The sequence below is a fragment of the Schistocerca gregaria genome, chromosome 7 (assembly GCF_023897955.1).
Source record: "Schistocerca gregaria isolate iqSchGreg1 chromosome 7, iqSchGreg1.2, whole genome shotgun sequence".
In the NCBI taxonomy this organism is placed as follows: domain Eukaryota; kingdom Metazoa; phylum Arthropoda; class Insecta; order Orthoptera; family Acrididae; genus Schistocerca; species Schistocerca gregaria.
This window is the reverse complement of record NC_064926.1, coordinates 109,738,234-109,755,802: the sequence shown is the minus strand read 5'-3', so window position 1 is coordinate 109,755,802 and position 17,569 is coordinate 109,738,234. Positions and strand designations below refer to the sequence as shown.

Here is a 17,569-nt window from a genome sequence, read left to right as displayed (position 1 = left end):
TAAAGAGACCTTTGGAGAAAAGAGGACCACTTGTATGAATATTAAGAGCTCAGATGGAAACCCAGTTCTAACCAAAGAAGGGAAAGCAGAAAGGTGGAAGGAGTATATAGAGGGTCTATACAAGGGCGATGTACTTGAGGACAATATTATGGAAATGGAAGAGGATGTAGATGAAGATGAAATGGGAGATACGATACTGCGTGAAGAGTTTGACAGAGCACTGAAAGACCTGAGTCTAAACAAGGTCCCCGGAGTCGACAACATTCCATTGGAACTACTGACGGCCTTGGGTTAGCCAGTCCTGACAAAACTCTACCATTTGGTAAGCAAGATGTATGAGACAGGCAAAATACCCTCAGACTTCAAGAAGAATATAATAATTCCAATCCCAAAGAAATCAGGTGTTGACAGATGTGAAAATTACCGAACTATCAGTTTAATAAGTCACAGCTGCAAAATACTAACGCGAGTTCTTTACAGACGAATGGAAAAACTAGTAGAAGCCGACCTCGGGGAAGATCAGTTTGGATTCCGTAGAAATGTTGGAACACGTGAGGCAATACTGACCATACGACTTATCTTAGAAGCTAGATTAAGGAAGGGCAAACCTACGTTTCTAGCATTTGTAGACTTAGAGAAACCTTTTGACAATGTTGACTGGAATACTCTCTTTCAAATTCTAAAGGTAGCACGGGTAAAATACAGGGAGCGAAAGGCTATTTACAATTTGTACAGAAACCAGATGGCAGGTATAAGAGTCGAGGGACATGAAAGGGAAGCAGTGGTTGGGAAGGGAGTGAGACAGGGCTGTAGTCTATCCCCGATGTTATTCAATCTGTATATTGAGCAAGCAGTAAAGGAAACAAAAGAAAAATTCGGAGTAGGTATTAAAGTCCATGGAGAAGAAATAAAAACTTTGAGGTTCGCCGATGACATCGTAATTCTGTCAGAGACAGCAAAGGACTAGGAAGAGCAGTTGAAAGGAATGGATAGTGTCTTGAAAGGAGGATATAAGATGACCATCAACAAAAGCAAAAGGAGCATAATGGAACGAAGTCGAATTAAGGCGGGTGATGCTGAGGGAATTAGATTAGGAAGTGAGACACTTAAAGTAGAAAGCAGTTTTGCTACTTGGGGAGCAAAATAACGGATGATGGTCGAAGTAGAGAGGATATAAAATGTAGACTGGCAATGGCAAGGAAAGCGTTTGTGAAGAAGAGAAATTTGTTAACATCGAGTATAGATTTAAGTGTCAGGAAGTCTTTTCTGAAAGCATTTGTATGGAGTGTAGCCATGTATGGAAGTGAAACATGGACGTTGAATAGTTTGGACAAGAAGAGAATAGAAGCTTTCGAAATATGGTGCTACAGAAGAATGCTGAAGATTAGATGGGTAGATCACATAACTAATGAGGAAGTATTGAATCGGATTGGGGAGAAGAGAAGTTTGTGGCACAACTTGACCAGAAGAAGGGATCGGTTGGTAGGACATGTTCTGAGGCATCAAGGGATCACCAATTTAGTATTGGAGAGCAGCGTGGAGGGTAAAAATCGTACAGGGAGACCAAGAGATGACTACACTAAGCAGATTCAGAAGGATGTAGGTTGGAGTAGGTACTGGGAGATGAAGAAGCTTGCACAGGATAGAGTAGCATGGCGAGCTGCATCAATCCAGTTTCAGGACTGAAGACCACAACAACAACAACATGTGACCCCGTGTGTACTTGAAGTTTTTCCATGAAGTCTTTCAATAAAGTCTTTTCGAAACCATGTTGTAACTGTTTTCTCAGCACCAAAAACAACACAAAATAGGTAAGTCGTACAGAAGGCTGACAAATCAATACCACGTAAATAACATTCCTGACACTAAAATACCGAGACAATTCCGCTTATCTGCCTGAAGAATGTTTTCTTTGTTTCACTTTTTGTTACGACTCGGAAGATCATTGTAGTGCAACAATTCAAATTTCGGTCCCTGTTGGAACACGTGAGTTAATGCTGATATTACGACTTATCTTAGAAAATAGGATGCGGAAAAGCAAACCTACGTTTCTAGCATTTGTAGACTTAGAGAAAGCTTTTGAAAATATTGACTAGACTACTCTCTTTCAAATTCTGAAGGTGGCAGGGGTAAAATACAGGGACCGAAAGGCTATTTACAATTTGTACAGATACCAGACGGCAGTTGTAAGAGTCGAGGGGCATGAAAGGGAAGCAGTGGTTGGGAAGGGAGTGAGACAGGGTTGTAGCCTATCCCCGATGTTATTCAGTCTGTACATTGAACAAGCAGTAAAGGAAAAAAAAAGAAAAATTCGAAGCAGGAATTAAAATCCACGGAGAAGAAATAAAAACTTCAAGGTTCGCCGATGACAATGTAATTCTGTCAGAGGCCGCAAAGGAGTTGACAGAGCAGTTGAACGGAATGGATTGTTCAAATGGTTCAAATGGCTCTGAGCACTGTGGGACTTTACACCTGAGGCCATCAGGCCCCTAGAACGTAGAAATACTTAAACCTAACGACATCACACACATCCATGCCTGACGCAGGATTCGAAACTGCGACCGTAGCGGTCCCGCGGTTCCAGACTGAAGCGCCTAGAACTGCTCGACCACTCCGGCGGCGAACGAAACGACAGTGTCTTGAAAGGAGGATATAAGATGAACATCAACAAAAGCAAAACAAGGATAATGGAATGTAGTCGAATTAAACCGGGTGATGCTCCGGGAATTAGATTAGGAAATGAGACGCTTAACGCAGTAAATGAGTTTTGCCATTTGAGGAGCAAAATAACTGATGATGGTCGATGTAGAGAGTATATAAAATGTAGACTTGCAATGGCAAGGAAAGCGTTTCTGAAGAAGAGAAATTTGTTAACATCGAGTATAGATTTAAGTGTCAGGAAGTCGTTTCTGAAAGTATTTGTGTGCAGTGTAGCCATGTATGAAAGTGAAACATGGATGATAAATAGTTTGGACAAGAAGAGAATAGAAGCTGTCGAAATGTGGTGCTACAGAATAATGCTGAAGATTAGATGGGTAGATCACATAACTAATGAAGAGGTACTGAATAGAATTGGGGAGAAGAGAAGTTTGTGGCACAACTTGAGTAGAAGAAGGCATAGGCTGGTAGGACATGTTCTGAGTCATCAAGGGATTGTAGGGCAGCATGGAGGTTAAAAATCGTAGAGGGAGACCAAGAAATGAATACACTAAGCAGATTTAGAAGGATGTAGGTTGCAGTAGGTACTGGGAGATGAAGGAGCTTGAACAGGATAGAGTAGCATGGAGAGCTGCATCAAACCAGTCTCAGGACTGAAGACCACAACAACGACAACATGAAACATTTCAAATATTCTAGACAGTTTTTTATGTCTCCTATAAAATTCGTGTTTTGCTACTTAAGCGATATTTCTGATTGAAGACGGTAAGTTTACATAAATGTTGTGACGAACAGGGGAGCAGCAGTCTTTGGCTGTTGGTTGACGAAGCTGTGATGTACGGAAAGGTGTCGTCGTTGAGTGACTGCAGGAGGATATCAGGTATACCCTATATAAAATTTATAGTTAGTGTGAGAAATGGCAGCTAGCTCTGAAGGTAGAAAAATATAAGCTAATGCACGCAAGTACGAAAAACTATCCCGTAGTTTGCTGCTTGACACAGTAATGTTGTTTAAGTACCTGGGCTTAATGTTGCAAAGCAGTATGAAATGGAACAGGCATGAGTTTAGTAGGAAACGTGAATGGTCAACTTCTGTTTTTGGGAGAGTCCTAGGAAAGTAATGCAGATCACATATAGAACACTAGTGCGACCCATTCTTGAGTACGGCTCCAGCATTTGGGATCCCGAGCAAGTCGGATTAATGTGAGACATGGAAGCAATTGAGAGGCGTGCTACTAGATTCGTTACCGCTAGATTCGATAAACAAACGAGTATTATAGAGATGCTACGTAAACTCAAATTGGAATGACTGGAGGGAAGATGTACTTCTAACGAAACACTATTGAGGAGATTTAGAGAACCTGAATTTTCAGATGAGTGGAGAAAAGTCCTCGCACATCAAGCGTAAATTTTGAATTAGGACCGCGAAGACAATATAAGAGAAATTAGGGATAGTATGGAGGTATGTAGACGGTCGTTTTCCTCTCGGTCCCTTCGTGAGGGGAATGGAAATGGCTTGCTACATTTGCAGACGTGGATGTAGAGGAACCTTCTTCCCTTGTTGACACCCGTTCTCCTCTTAAAGTGAGGATGTGTTAACGGTCTAGGCTTCCAGTTACCATTAACCATTCGAAGCATACTTACTGAATGAGTAGTGTGAACAAGGCGTGTTGCTTCGTTCATGAGTGAAGATAGATGTCTCTCTGTTGAACTGCGATGAGAAAACAGGTTTTACATTCAATTCCAGGCAGCTGGGTGTTTAATGGTTACTTTTCGTCAAAAGAGTAGTGGCAAAAAAGTTACCCATGAAAAATATGCAATTCATGATGACAATGCCAACCGTTTTTGCTCAATGTATTGACTATGATGGCTTAATTGGGAACGAAACAGCTTCGCTGTAGAAATCTACATGGCTTCTGCAAGCAGTGGTCGTGTAATCACGAGGGCAGTGGATAGACGGCTCAAGGTGTTTGGTGTATCCAGAATCTACGATGTCGCCTACTAAACAATATATGTGGCTGCGAAATGTATGGACATAAGTGCATCTTATTTATATGTATTTGACGCTGCTAATGCTGATTCCGCATTTAAAATTTGATGATGCCACTATGGTTGCAGTACATTAGGACTTTGTTTCTATGAAACAGAATCAGCATCAGAATCTTATTTATATGTATTTGACGATGATGATGCTGATTCCGCATTTAACATTTCACGATGCCACTATGGCTGCAGTACATTAGGACTTTGTTTTTATGAAACACGTCTGATGATGGTCATTAAAAACCGAAACCGATAATCTGTTAACAAAAAGTTTGTGACCATAGACGTAAGTTGAAGGAAACTTATTACATAAACGGGTCACTGTTATTTCGAGACGATGTCGCAGCTTGTGAAAGTCTTCAAGACTTTGTCTAGAATGTTTTGAAGAAGAGAAAAGTATGTACAACGTTTGTCCCGCCAATCTTGATTCCCGAAGAAACAGAGCAATCCGGGGACACCTGCCACAATTTAACCAATCACAAGACCACAAACTGCAGATGTTCACATGTGAGACCAAAGGTTTGACGGCAGTTTTGGAGGCAATGCGACGCACGAGTTGGACCATCTAGCAGAAGCAAATTTCTGACACTTACACATTGCATATTAATGTTCTGTGCGTTGTATGCAAGTGAGAACAGACTATGTAGAGTGCCTGAAGCATTACAATCACCATATTAAGTTGCATTTATTTTTTGTTAATCTAGCATAGAAACTTTTTTGACTTGGTGGGTAAGGCTCTCGCTGACTATGGCCCTGTTACTGTCCGCGCAGCTCCTTCCCCCCCCCCCTCCTCCCACCCCCCTCCCCCCGGGAGGTTCGATTCCTCCTCCGGGCATGGGTGTGTGTGTTGTAATTAGTGTAAGTTAAAGTTAAATTAAGTAGTGTGTAAGCTTAGGGACTGATGACCTCAGTAGTTCGGTCCCATAGGATCTTACCACAAATTCCAAGTCCTACTTGCTGGGTAAATATAGTACTTTCTAGTGTGAGAAACACATCTAAGAGGGAGACCAAGTACATGCTAACGGAGAAAAGTGAGATGGTAGAAGTGTGCACAGACTGTGATGGCATGAGACGCGTCATACCTGAGTCTATAGTGAGAGCTGTTTCGTCGGTGGGGTCGAGCCACCAGATGGGCAGGTTAACCGGCGTTCCGTCCTTCACCGCCTTCTCCATGAGTTCCACGATGCGAGGCCCGTACTGAATGTGTAGGTCTGTCATGTTGCGGCAGATCTCCAGCGTCTGTAACATGGGCAACAATGAAACGCTATAAAGCAGTGGAACCCCCCTGAGAATAAACTCTTCACCATACAACGTGGAATAAATATTCACTAAGCAAGACAATTTTCTGTTACTACCTATACTACCGCGAAATACCACAGACATGAACTTTTTCAAATGTAGGGTTCCTGTTGACCTCCACTGCAACTGTGAATCGTACTTTTATCTGTGGAAAATGATTCCTGACAACGCAATCAAATTGGAAGTAAGTCTCTTCATGCAAAGAGAGACTCCTGTATCTGTATAAATTGCAGACTAGGACATGGAAGAATAGTTGGCGCTGAGCTTTTGGGCTTTAGAAGCATCTAAGGTATCTCGGTTGTCTAGGCTGCAACAGTAAATTGTTTTCCTAGTAAATCGCACAGCAGAGTATCCAAGGCGTTGCAGGAAACAGCCTGATCACATCTAATGAAACGCTTTAAGCAGAACTGGACCATAAACACACCAGTCAATGGAAGTCGGGGCAATAGTGACTCCTAATATTATACCTAGAAATGGAAAACAGATTGACAGTTACACATAATTAAAGAAAACTCTATACCTGAACAAAACAACACCAACGCTATGAAGGCATGGTGACACTCGCGTTCCACCTATTTTGTAGATGGTAACAAACATACAGCTAAAGTTGTACAACAATCACTCTGTCAAAAACTGGTTTGATGCACCTCTCCATGACGGACTCTCCAGCACAAGTATCTTCATCTCTGCATAACTGCTGGAACCTTCACTTGAACTCGTTTTCTATTTACTATCTTTCGTATCCCTCTACAGCCCCTCCCCCCTCCCCCATTTACCCTCATTATCAAACTATTTCTTGGTGCAACAAGATGAGTATATTTCATATCCTATTTATTTCTGTCATCGCCTGTTACTCTTCAGAGTGAGTATGAAAACACGTCTAAGCAGAGTCCCACAGCGGATCTTCCAATTACTTCCACAACACACTATTACCCTTGGTTACTGTTACAAGTGTTCATCTTGTAGCCTGTTTGCAACTGCTATCTATGATGCTAGACGGACCTCCCAGCCCTTTGACACCCCTAATAGGACATTGGCATAAAATAAAGTTCCTGTTCCGTCTATTCTAACATTCATTACCTTTTTCGGGTTTGCCCTTAGCCTTATGTACAGGTCGATTAACGTGCGGGACAGCATGCGACCCTACGTCGCTCCCACTGCTGCCTACCTCCTGTGTACGTCGACTGCTGTAAATGCACCCTGGTTCCTGCACAAATTGTAGTTAACAATTGTCATGATGTGATTTATACCTGATAACTTCAGAATTTCAAAGAGTATATTCTAATCAACGTCAGTGCCTTCTCTAAAAATAATATAAATTAATCTAACCACCCAACATTACTAAATAATCAAGGAAGTATTGTTCAGTAATGCAAGCACTTTCATCTGGAGTTTCTTCGGAACGGGTATTGATATAAGCAAATATTGTCATCCCTGACGATTTTCAATGACGACACGTCAGAGCAAATCATAGGCTGGAGAGAATCTCCATATGCCCATGAACGTAGCCAGGATATTGTCAAAAGCAGGGGAGGGGGTGAGGGGTCCGATTTGCTAAAGAGGGCCCTAAAAAGACTCATGGTTTTATTGATTCTGTAAAGAAAATTTATGATTTTTTTTAATTTTACGTACATACTTTGTTTTTGGGACGCCATCATACAACTAGTCTTTGATATATGAACTTAAGCAAGAAAACATTTTGTAAAATAAATGTATATATACGGTATATCGACGAGGCTTATCTCAATAGGGGCAAGATAGATACTGCCTACAGGAAAATTAAAAAGACCTTTGGAGAAAAGAGAACCACTTGTATGAATATCAAGAGCTCAGATGGAACCCTGTTCTAAGCAAAGAAGGGAAAGCAGAAAGGTGAAAGGAGTATATAGAGGGTCTATACAACTGCAATGTACATGAGGACAATATTATGGAAATGGAAGACGATGTAGATGAAGATGAAATGGGAGATACAATACTGCGTGGAGAGTTTGACAGAGCACTGAAAGACCAGAATCGAAACACGGCCCCGGGAGTACACAACATTCCATTAGAACTACTGACGTCCATGGGAGAGCCAGTCCTGACCAAACTCTACCATTTGGTGAGCAAGATGTATGAGACAGACGAAATACCCTCAGACTTCAAGAAGAATATAATAATTCCAATCCTAAGGAAAGCAGGCGTTGACAGATGTGAAAATTACCGAACTATCAGTTTAATAAGCCATAGCTGCAAAACACTCACGCGAATTCTTTACAGACGAATGGAAAAACTGGTAGAAGCCGACCTTTGGGTAGATCAGTTTGGATTCCGTAGAGATGTTGGAACACGTGAGGCAATACTGACCTTACGACTTATCTTAGAAGAAAGATTAAGGAAAGGCAAACCTACGTTTCTAGCATTTCTAGACTTAGAGAAACCTTTTGACAATGTTGACTGGAATACTCTCTTTCAAATTCTAAATGTAGCAGGGGTAAGATACATGGAGCGAAAGGCTATTTACAATTTGTACAGAAACCAGATGGCAGTTATAAGAGTCGAGGAACGTGAAAGGGAAGCAGTGGTTGGGAAGGGAGTGAGACAGAATTGTAGCCTCTCCCCGATGTTATTCAATCTGTATATTGAGCAAGCAGTAAAGGAAACAAAAGAAAAATTCGGAGTAGGTATTAAAATCCACGGAGAAGAAATAAAAACTTTCAGGTTTGCCGATGACATGGTTATGGTGTCAGAGAAAGCAAAGGACTTGGAAGAGCAGTTGAACGGAATGGACAGTATCTTGAAAGGAGGATATAAGATGAACATCAACAAAAGCAAAACGAGGATAATGGAATGTAGTCAAATTAAATCGGGTGATGCTGCCGGAATTAGATTAGGAAATGAGACACTTAAAGTAGTAAATGAGTTTTGCTATTTGGGGAACAAGATATCTGATGATGGTCGAAGTAGAGAAGATATAAAATGTAGACTGGCAATGGCAAGGAAAGCGTTTCTGAATAAGAGAAATTTGTTAACATCGAGTATAGATTTAAGTGTCAGGAAGTCGTTTCTGAAAGTATTTGTGTGGAGTGTAGCCATGTATGGAAGTGAAATATGGACGATAAATAGTTTATAAAACAAGGGGATAGAAGCTTTTGAAATGGGGTGCTACAGAGGAATGCTGAAGATTAGATGGGTAGATCACATAACTAACGAGGAGGTATTGAATAGAATTGAAGAGAAATTTGTGGCACAAGTTGGCTATAAGAAGAGATCGGTTGGTAGGGCATGTTCTGAGGCATCAAGGGATCACCAATTTAGTATTGGAGGGCAGCATGGAGGGTAAAAATCGTAGAAGGAGACCAAGAGATGAATACACTAAACAAATTCAGAAGGACGTATGTTACAGTAGGTACTGCGAGATGAAGAAGCTTGCACAGGATAGAGCAGCATGGAGAGCTGCATCAAAACCGTCTCAGGACTGAAGACCCACATAATCCATTGCCTCTTTGCTAACAAAACACAGCTCAGCCTTCATAAGGTCCACTATCGCAGAGCAGAGCACAAAAATCTTGATGTTGGGTTGAATAACTTATTCTCCTACCACAATCTTGTATCTAAATTTCCGACATATCTGAAACCAGTTCGTGCAGCACGTCAGAGCATCCCATGTCTCTCAATTCCATCTCAAATCCATTTTATTAAAAACCACAGTTTAAGTGACCATATTACGATTAAGACATTTACAGTTGAACATCTTTCTCGCAGCGCAACTTTCAGACATGATATATCGCCGTTCCAGGAGTGAATCGTCTTTGTGTACAGGTACATAGTACAAAATGTCGAACGCTAGCATCCTTCCAATGTAAATGTTCTCGAAATGTTATGCAAAACAACATTAAAACTAATTATTGTCTGCCCGAGAAATAAATAATTATTATCCCAATTAAAGGTAATTACTGTCACGAAAGCAACGAAAATATAATTTTTAGTATAATTCTTTCAACATTCTAAAAACCTTACAGATTAAATATTTTCATAGAACTCCTGAAAACGCTTCACGCTTCAGATATTGCACTGTTAAAAGCGCGTAAATAGATTACGAACGAATGTTGCTGGGGGGGGGGGGGGGGGGTGGCGAGAGTAGAGTGCGAATGGAGGGTGCACCCAGCTCGGACGAATTCAAGCAGCCCATTGAAAAAGAGTTTTAGAAAAGAACGCTCTACTGAATGCGCAGTCACCACATAACCATACCCTTTGGCTGTCCACAAATCCTTCCCCGTCGATTGATATCGGAACTGGTTTTGGTTAGCGAGTACCGCCCGGGTGATCAGATTTGGCTATAGTTTGCCATTTGGGCTTCTAATGGCAGAATTTCGTGCAATTTTTTGAAGATATGCAACTACCGTCGTTTTGACGATATTTTTGCGATCAACGCGACTTTTAGGCCACGCAAGCAAATCCTAGAGTATTTTTTGCACTGCTTTTAATTTAATGTTATTTGTAGTTATGTTTACCGCAACGCTGCCTTGTGAAATACTGAAATATTGCAATCCAAACGTTTTACCAGTTCCCAAATATGGAATTCAGTGTTATCATTAAATTGCTGTAGACGTATTATAGTAGCGCATACATATCTTTAAGATACCGTAACCCTAGAGACGAAACAGTATTGGTTTTTCTAATCGTTCTTTTAACAGACTTACTTGTAATTAGAAACTATCACAACAGCACATAAAACAAAGCAATAAATGTCAGTACTTACATTGAATTCAATTATATCAGCTGCTTGATCTCATTTGTCGTTTTATTAATCAGAGCATGATTAACAACACAACTGAGCTCGAATAAGGCCAACAATATGCAGTAGTGGGTTTTGGCTAAAATATTGATGGACGATAGCTAACAGTGCTATCGCTATATCAATAGTTTAAATCTATGGTTGGTCTTGATGACTATCGAAAACGTGTATCTCGTTTTCGTAGTATGAATGAAAATCGTATCACGTTCAATTTCACTTCACTGGAGCTAGATCGTGCGTAATTTTATTTAGGTGATAAGGGAATCCAGACACCCTGGACCTTCCCCCCAACCCCCTCCTCATTCACTTCGTTCTTGATATGCTGCATGGTGAAGGAGGTTTCCACACTCGAGACAGTGCGTTGTAAGGTACCGTACCATATGCTCAGTTCTCTTTGCTGAGCGTCCTCAGTGTAGCCAGATTAATTCCGTGAAGTTTTCTAGTTAGCATTAAACGTCATTATGTGGTGGTTGGTTCGACGAAATAAGTGGGCTGTTCCAAAAGTAAGTTGACTTTTCAAATTGCGCGGGAAACGAACATTCGAATATCGATTTTTTTGTTATGTTGGTAGACGTGTCCCGAACATTTATTCGCCGTTTTCAGTGTACAGAATACTTCGTCTGTTATTAAAAGATAGAAAGGTTAGACGTGTTTTAGTGCGCTTGGCGAGTTTCGATTATTATAAAATATGGAGCAAAGAATTTGCAAAACAATTTTTGTGTGAAAAAGGGAGTCAAGTGCTCTAAAACACTTGAAATGTTGACAGCGGCATACGGTGAATCTCCTCTATGCAAAAAAAAAGTTTACAAGTGATACAAGTTCTTCCAAGTTTGTCGAGAAGATACCAATGACGAACTTCACTCTGGACGACTCAGCACATCAACAACAGATAGTAACGTCGAAGCTGTGAAGAAAATTGTCTGGAAAATCATCGAATTATCGTAATTAATTTGATGAGGATGTTGGTATATCGGTAGGCTCGTGTCATGCAATTTTTTCGGATGTTTCGGGCATGCCACGTGTGTCAGCGAAGTCTGTTCCAAAACTCTTCAACTTTGGTCAGAAGAACCGTCGCATGAGCATCGCTCAGAAGCTCTTCAATTACGTCAGTGATGATCTTGATTTGCTCAAAAGGGTCTCAACTGGTGACGAGACAAGGGTTACTGTTGTGACGTCGAGACCAAAGTCCAATCGTGCCAATGGAAGTATCCCGGTGAGTCAAGAAAAATAGCATGCCAAGTTCGATCAAATGTCAAGCTTTTGCTCACAGTTTTTTTTTTCAATTACCACGGCTTCGTGCATCATGAGTTTTGCCTCAAGGTAGTACGGTCATAAGTGGTACTACCTTGAAGTTACGCGTCGTTTGTACGAAGCAATACTCAAAAAACTTCCGGAATTGTGGAAAAACAATTAATGACTTTTGCACAACGACAATGCACCTGCTTATTCATCGTTGCTTGTGAGAGATTTTTTGGCCAAAAACGAAACGACAGTCACACCTCAGTCACCATATTCTCCGGATTTGGCCCCCTGCGGCTTTTTGCTGTTCCCAGAACTGAAGAGACCGATCAAAGGACGAAAATTTTCAACGATTGAGAAAATAAAAACTGCGTCGCTGGATGTAATCAACGCTGTAGCAAAAAGGACTTATGAGAAGTGCTTGGAGGTTCGAAGAAACGTTGGCACAAGTGTATTGTATCTGAGGGGGACTACTTTGAAGGGGCAGGATGAATATTGATGAATAAATAAATATTTTTCCTTCAATTGGCATTATTGAAGTAACGATATAATTTCATTAAGTAAACACCAGGATCAAAAGTTTATCTTTCAGTACCATCTTAATGCCATTGCACAAAGGGCATTATTCTCTTAAACTTGATTGCTGAGTCAAATACATGTTGCATTACTGGCCGATTGGGGGAGTCACCAAACATGTTTGCAGATGCAGTCAGATGCAGGTTTGTTGAATAATTATTTTGGAACAATTTTATCTTTGATACTTTCAGTAGTAAATGACAATTTTCGTCCGAAGGGGGGGGGGGGGGGTATTAAACACAATTACATGCATGGAAGATCAATTGCAGCGTAGTACAAAATCAATGATGACAGGTTTCGAATAAGTTCGCAGAAAAATGAACGTGGATGCAAAAGAAAAACTGCGGGAATTCAAGGGAAGACCGTCGCACCAGTTACAAAAAATGGTATTTGCAAGTTTCAACTAAGATCGGCGCAATTTACAGCATTTTCATGATATTGACCTACTACCTGCTGCACACCAAACTGCACTCAACATAGATTTGTGACTTCAAGGGTAGCAGAGGATGGTTGCGTAACTTCAATCACCGGTACAGAATTGGAAGATGTAAGGTAACGAAATTTCAAACCAAACATCAACTTTACAATCCACAGCAAGCTGCAAAATCGGTTAAGAAATTTTAGATGGGGTAGACATACTTCCTCCACACTTCAGTAAGGAATTTGTTTTCAACTCTAACCGATCGGGGCCGGTCGCGGTGGTCTCGCGGTTCTAGGCGCGCAGTCCGGAACCGTGCGACTGCTATGGTCGCAGGTTCGAATCCTGCCTCGGGCATGGATGTGTATGATGTCCTTAGGTTAGTTAGGTTTAAGTAGTTCTAAGTTCTAGGGGACTAATGACCACGGCAGTTGAGTCCCATAGTGCTCAGAGCCATTTGCCTAACCGATCGGGATTTGAAGAGGAAATGCATCTGAAAGGAACCATGGAAATTAGAGGTATGAAGAGAGTTGTATCAAGATAAACTAACATTAACGCCTTAATGCATTCGTATACAGTTCTGCTGACTGTTAATCTGGGTGATAAACTGCCTAGAATGTTATTTATTGTGCTGCGTGAAATCGGAGGTGCTCAGACCACTACGATTCTTTTCACATATCCGTGATCTTGAAAGGCATCATGAGTTATTAATGTCGCAAGCAAGCAAGAGTTCTGTAGTACGACCAATACCTGGTCAAAATAATTTGCTCTTGCTTGATTCCTGGTCTGTGTACAATAATCACGCCCCTTTAGAGCTAACTGCCTCTCTTGAAAACTGTGACACTGCAATTCATACCTCATTGAACCACTGCAAAAATTACTGCTCTGTATGTTTGCTATTTTAAACTGCGGACACCGACAGGAATACTTCAGTTCTAGAAACATCACGAGACTCAATACCACCAAGAACCTAAAAAATTTGTAAGACAAAACAGATACATAATTATGGAAGCACTCTAATGACGATAGCAGGCAAAGAAAAAAAAATTAAGACACCTGAGAAACGAAACACCCTGACATTTGATTCAACAACATTAATCAATTCAGTGCACAAAAAAGGAGATAAAACAGATACTAGCAGATATAGAGGAGTCTCCCTCATCCCAGCGACCTACAGGGTCACTTCGAATGCATTTTTAAGAAGAGCTGAAGGAATACTTCATCTACATTCAGTGGCGTTTCAAGAATAGTTGAGTAACAGCAGATCATGTGTAGAACAAGTCATAAACTGCGAGCACATCTACATCCACATCCATACTCCACAAGCCACCTGACAGTGTGTGGCGGAGGGTACTTTGAGTCCTCTATCGGTTCTCCCTTCTATTGCAGTCTCGTATTGTTCGTGGAAAGAAAAATTGTCGGTATGCCGCTGTGTGGGCTCAAATCTCTCTGATTTTATCCTCATGGACTCTTCGCGAGAAATACGTAGGAGGGAGCAATATACTGCTTGACTCCTCGGTGAAGGTATGTTCTCGAAACTTCAACAAACGCCCGTACCGAGCTACTGAGCGTCTCTCCTGCAGAGTTTTCCACGGGAGTTTATCTATCATCTCCGTAACGCTTTCGCGATTACTAAATGATTCTGTAACGAAGCGCGCTGCTCTCCGTTGGATCTTGTCTATCTTGTCAACCCTATCTGGTACGGATCCCACATTGCTGAGCAGTATTCAAGCTGTGGGCGAACAAGCATACTGTAACCCACTTCCTTTGTTTTCGAATTGCATTTCCTTAGGATTCTTCCAATGAATCTCAGTCTGGCATCTGCTTTACCGACGATCAACGTAATATGATGAATCCATTATAAATCACTCCTAATGTCTTCTCCCAGATATTTGATGTAATTAACTGCTTCCAGTTGCTGACCTACAAATCTAGAAATATATTCTAACAGTTGTAGATTTTAAGAGGGTGTACGACTTACTCAACGTTTTAAGAGTTAGGATTAGATAAGAAAACAATGCAAACAGTTAAAAAAATTTTACCACTGTAACACCAAAAGAAATATTTATGGGAGAATTCTTTGGAAATTTGTAAATAAAACCAGGAGTAAGACAAGGAGATAACTCGTTGCCTCCACATTTTAATTGTGCATTATGAAACGAAACTTGTTGTACTGTTCCATAACTTTTCTCATTAAATTTCCGATACAGGAAAATTTATAGCGAGAGGTTTCTTACTCTGAAGAAATAAATCAGTTGGTAACAAGCAGGACAGCTTGGATCAAACAGCGTTTATCTATTTCCTGATTTTATTTTGTGTGTGCCATGTTGCTCTACATCATTTCCCTGATGCGACCTGGGCTGTATGAATGAGAAATTATGTGGAGTAGCACTAAGCTTTAGTCAGAGTACTGCATAAATAGAGTGGTTCTTTGGTAGGGTAGTACCAACGCCTAAACGCGAACAAATTTGGCAAATACAAAGCGTGAAAGTCAGGTCAGAGAGGTCGCGAAGGCACGGGTACAGGTTCTGTTAGGTTGGCGAAACACCCCTTCCACCCGCTGCTTTAGAACGTGCAGCGGTTAGGCTATGTGGCCTGCAGGTCACTGGTTTCTGGTTAGCAGCGCTGGGCAAACGTTGAAGACTTCTCTCTCGAATTTTGGTAATATTATCAAAGGTATCAAAATATTTCAAATCTGTTCGTCACTAACGTCTAGATGTTGAAATCATGTGTGAGATTACCAAGAAACCGCTATAAGAGAGTTTATATTCGTTATTTCATTAAATGTCAGTAAGAACTTTGCTTTTATGCCTTGGTCAGGCACGCACAATTGGTCTTAAGATCACGGTCTTATGATTTCTCTGAGCGTAACAGAAGTTAACTTATTTAATGTATTTTAATGTGGTGTTTCTTTCACAGTGATATTTTGGAGGATTTTTTTTTCTGACACGTTTTCTTTGTGTACTTGGTTTCCCACCACGTGGTCGGGTGGTGCGACCATCATGTTAGTAAAGTGCAGTTCAGTTTCAAAAATGTACAGTAGCTTCACTACAGTTTAGTATAGCTCAATTCCGAAATAGTAAACTTGTGTGGAGAATAAGACTCTTAATCATAAAATTTGCGCGTATTAACTTTGGCATGAAACTGTGTTAACGGTCGTTAATAGGAAGGTGGGCCAGATCAATTGATACAAGGCACGAGTGAATAATTATACGGTACTGCATTAGTGCAAGCTAAGGAAGGAATAATCTTGTATGTCAGAATTTTATGCATTTCTGTTGGCTACGCCAACTAGGCCACGTGTGTGAACTACTAGCAGGGTGATAATTATTAAATATTCCTTGTGCCCCTCCCCCCCCCCCATAACTATTTGATTTGCTTATAATGAAGTGCGTTACATAAAATATATGGGTTAAACTCTTATATCTGAAAAGTTTGGATTTTAATCCCTATTGATGAGATGGAGACTTGCAATATTTTCCCGCCATGTGATATTAAGTGTTCTTGCGCCTCCAGCTCAGTAACTTGGAGTTGTTTTGAAACGCAGGATTAAACCAAATTGGCACCCATAGTCAAGTGGACCACTTGCTACTTGTCTTCGGCGCACGTTTTAATGAAATTTGAAATATTTTTGAAATATTTGGACAGATACTCTTCAGCCGTGACCGGGTTCACGTGTAGTGTCTTTTGCTGAACTTGTTCTGCATGACCTATTGTAATTAAATGTAAAATCAACGGGCGGCATGGGCTTAGGTTTAACTGTGTGGCTGCATAAAATTCCATTGCAGCCAGATCTGCGCTTCTCTCTCCCTTTCCACAATTATGTGGTGAAAGTAAATCCTGATTACTAGAGAGAGACCGTGCTGTTGCATAAGAATGGGCAGTATCTATTCCAATAGATACACAGCTAATTGTTCAGATACTATAGGTAGTCAATAAATATCAATTAATCTAAATCCTCTATTGATTATTTCCTCCTTTTATCATTAATAACATAAAGAACGGGAGAGACGTAAAACATCCAAACCTCCCTAGAAATTGGAAAATAGGATTGATAAAAGATCCCTTAGAGATAACAGGCAAACCCCCACAAATTAGACCCTATCTCAGTCGCATGCTGGCCCAACAAATAAAAATAATTAAAAGCTCTATGCTCCCTAATAAACCCTGCATAGGTGCCTTTTGTAGTGATTATATAGATTGCGTTATCTGTTGCCTTCAAATTTTTACTGGTGAGTTAAACACACCAGGTAAAAATTTATTAATACCCCAGCTGTAACTCGCAGGGGCCTGTAATTCCGTCGAGCACACGAGTTTTGTAAACCAGTACTACAGAGGGTAACTCGCAGAAACATTAGTACACGATAAGCGACGGCAAACTTCCTACCCAGTCGAATTTTATCAGCACTGTCGGTAGGATGGTCATGTAAAATTAGAGAAAGTGATTACAGAATGGAGAAAGAACATAAATGCCAAAGGTATACAATTAGGAAGAAAGCCAGAGTAGATCACTGTTGATTGTCAAGCATTTGCAGATGACATGGCACCTACTAGAGATTC

The 17,569-nt window shown here is 40.7% G+C and overlaps 1 protein-coding gene across 1 annotated transcript in view; it reads right to left on the bottom strand.

Annotated features, from left to right (window-relative positions):
* Nucleotides 1-17,569, bottom strand: part of LOC126282310 (myogenesis-regulating glycosidase-like) — an 86,098-nt gene that overhangs the window by 18,334 nt on the left and 50,195 nt on the right. The window contains exon 5 of the mRNA XM_049981966.1: nucleotides 5,783-5,939. Within this exon, the coding sequence (XP_049837923.1) occupies nucleotides 5,783-5,939 (157 nt within the window). The remainder of the gene's footprint in view (nucleotides 1-5,782; nucleotides 5,940-17,569) is intronic.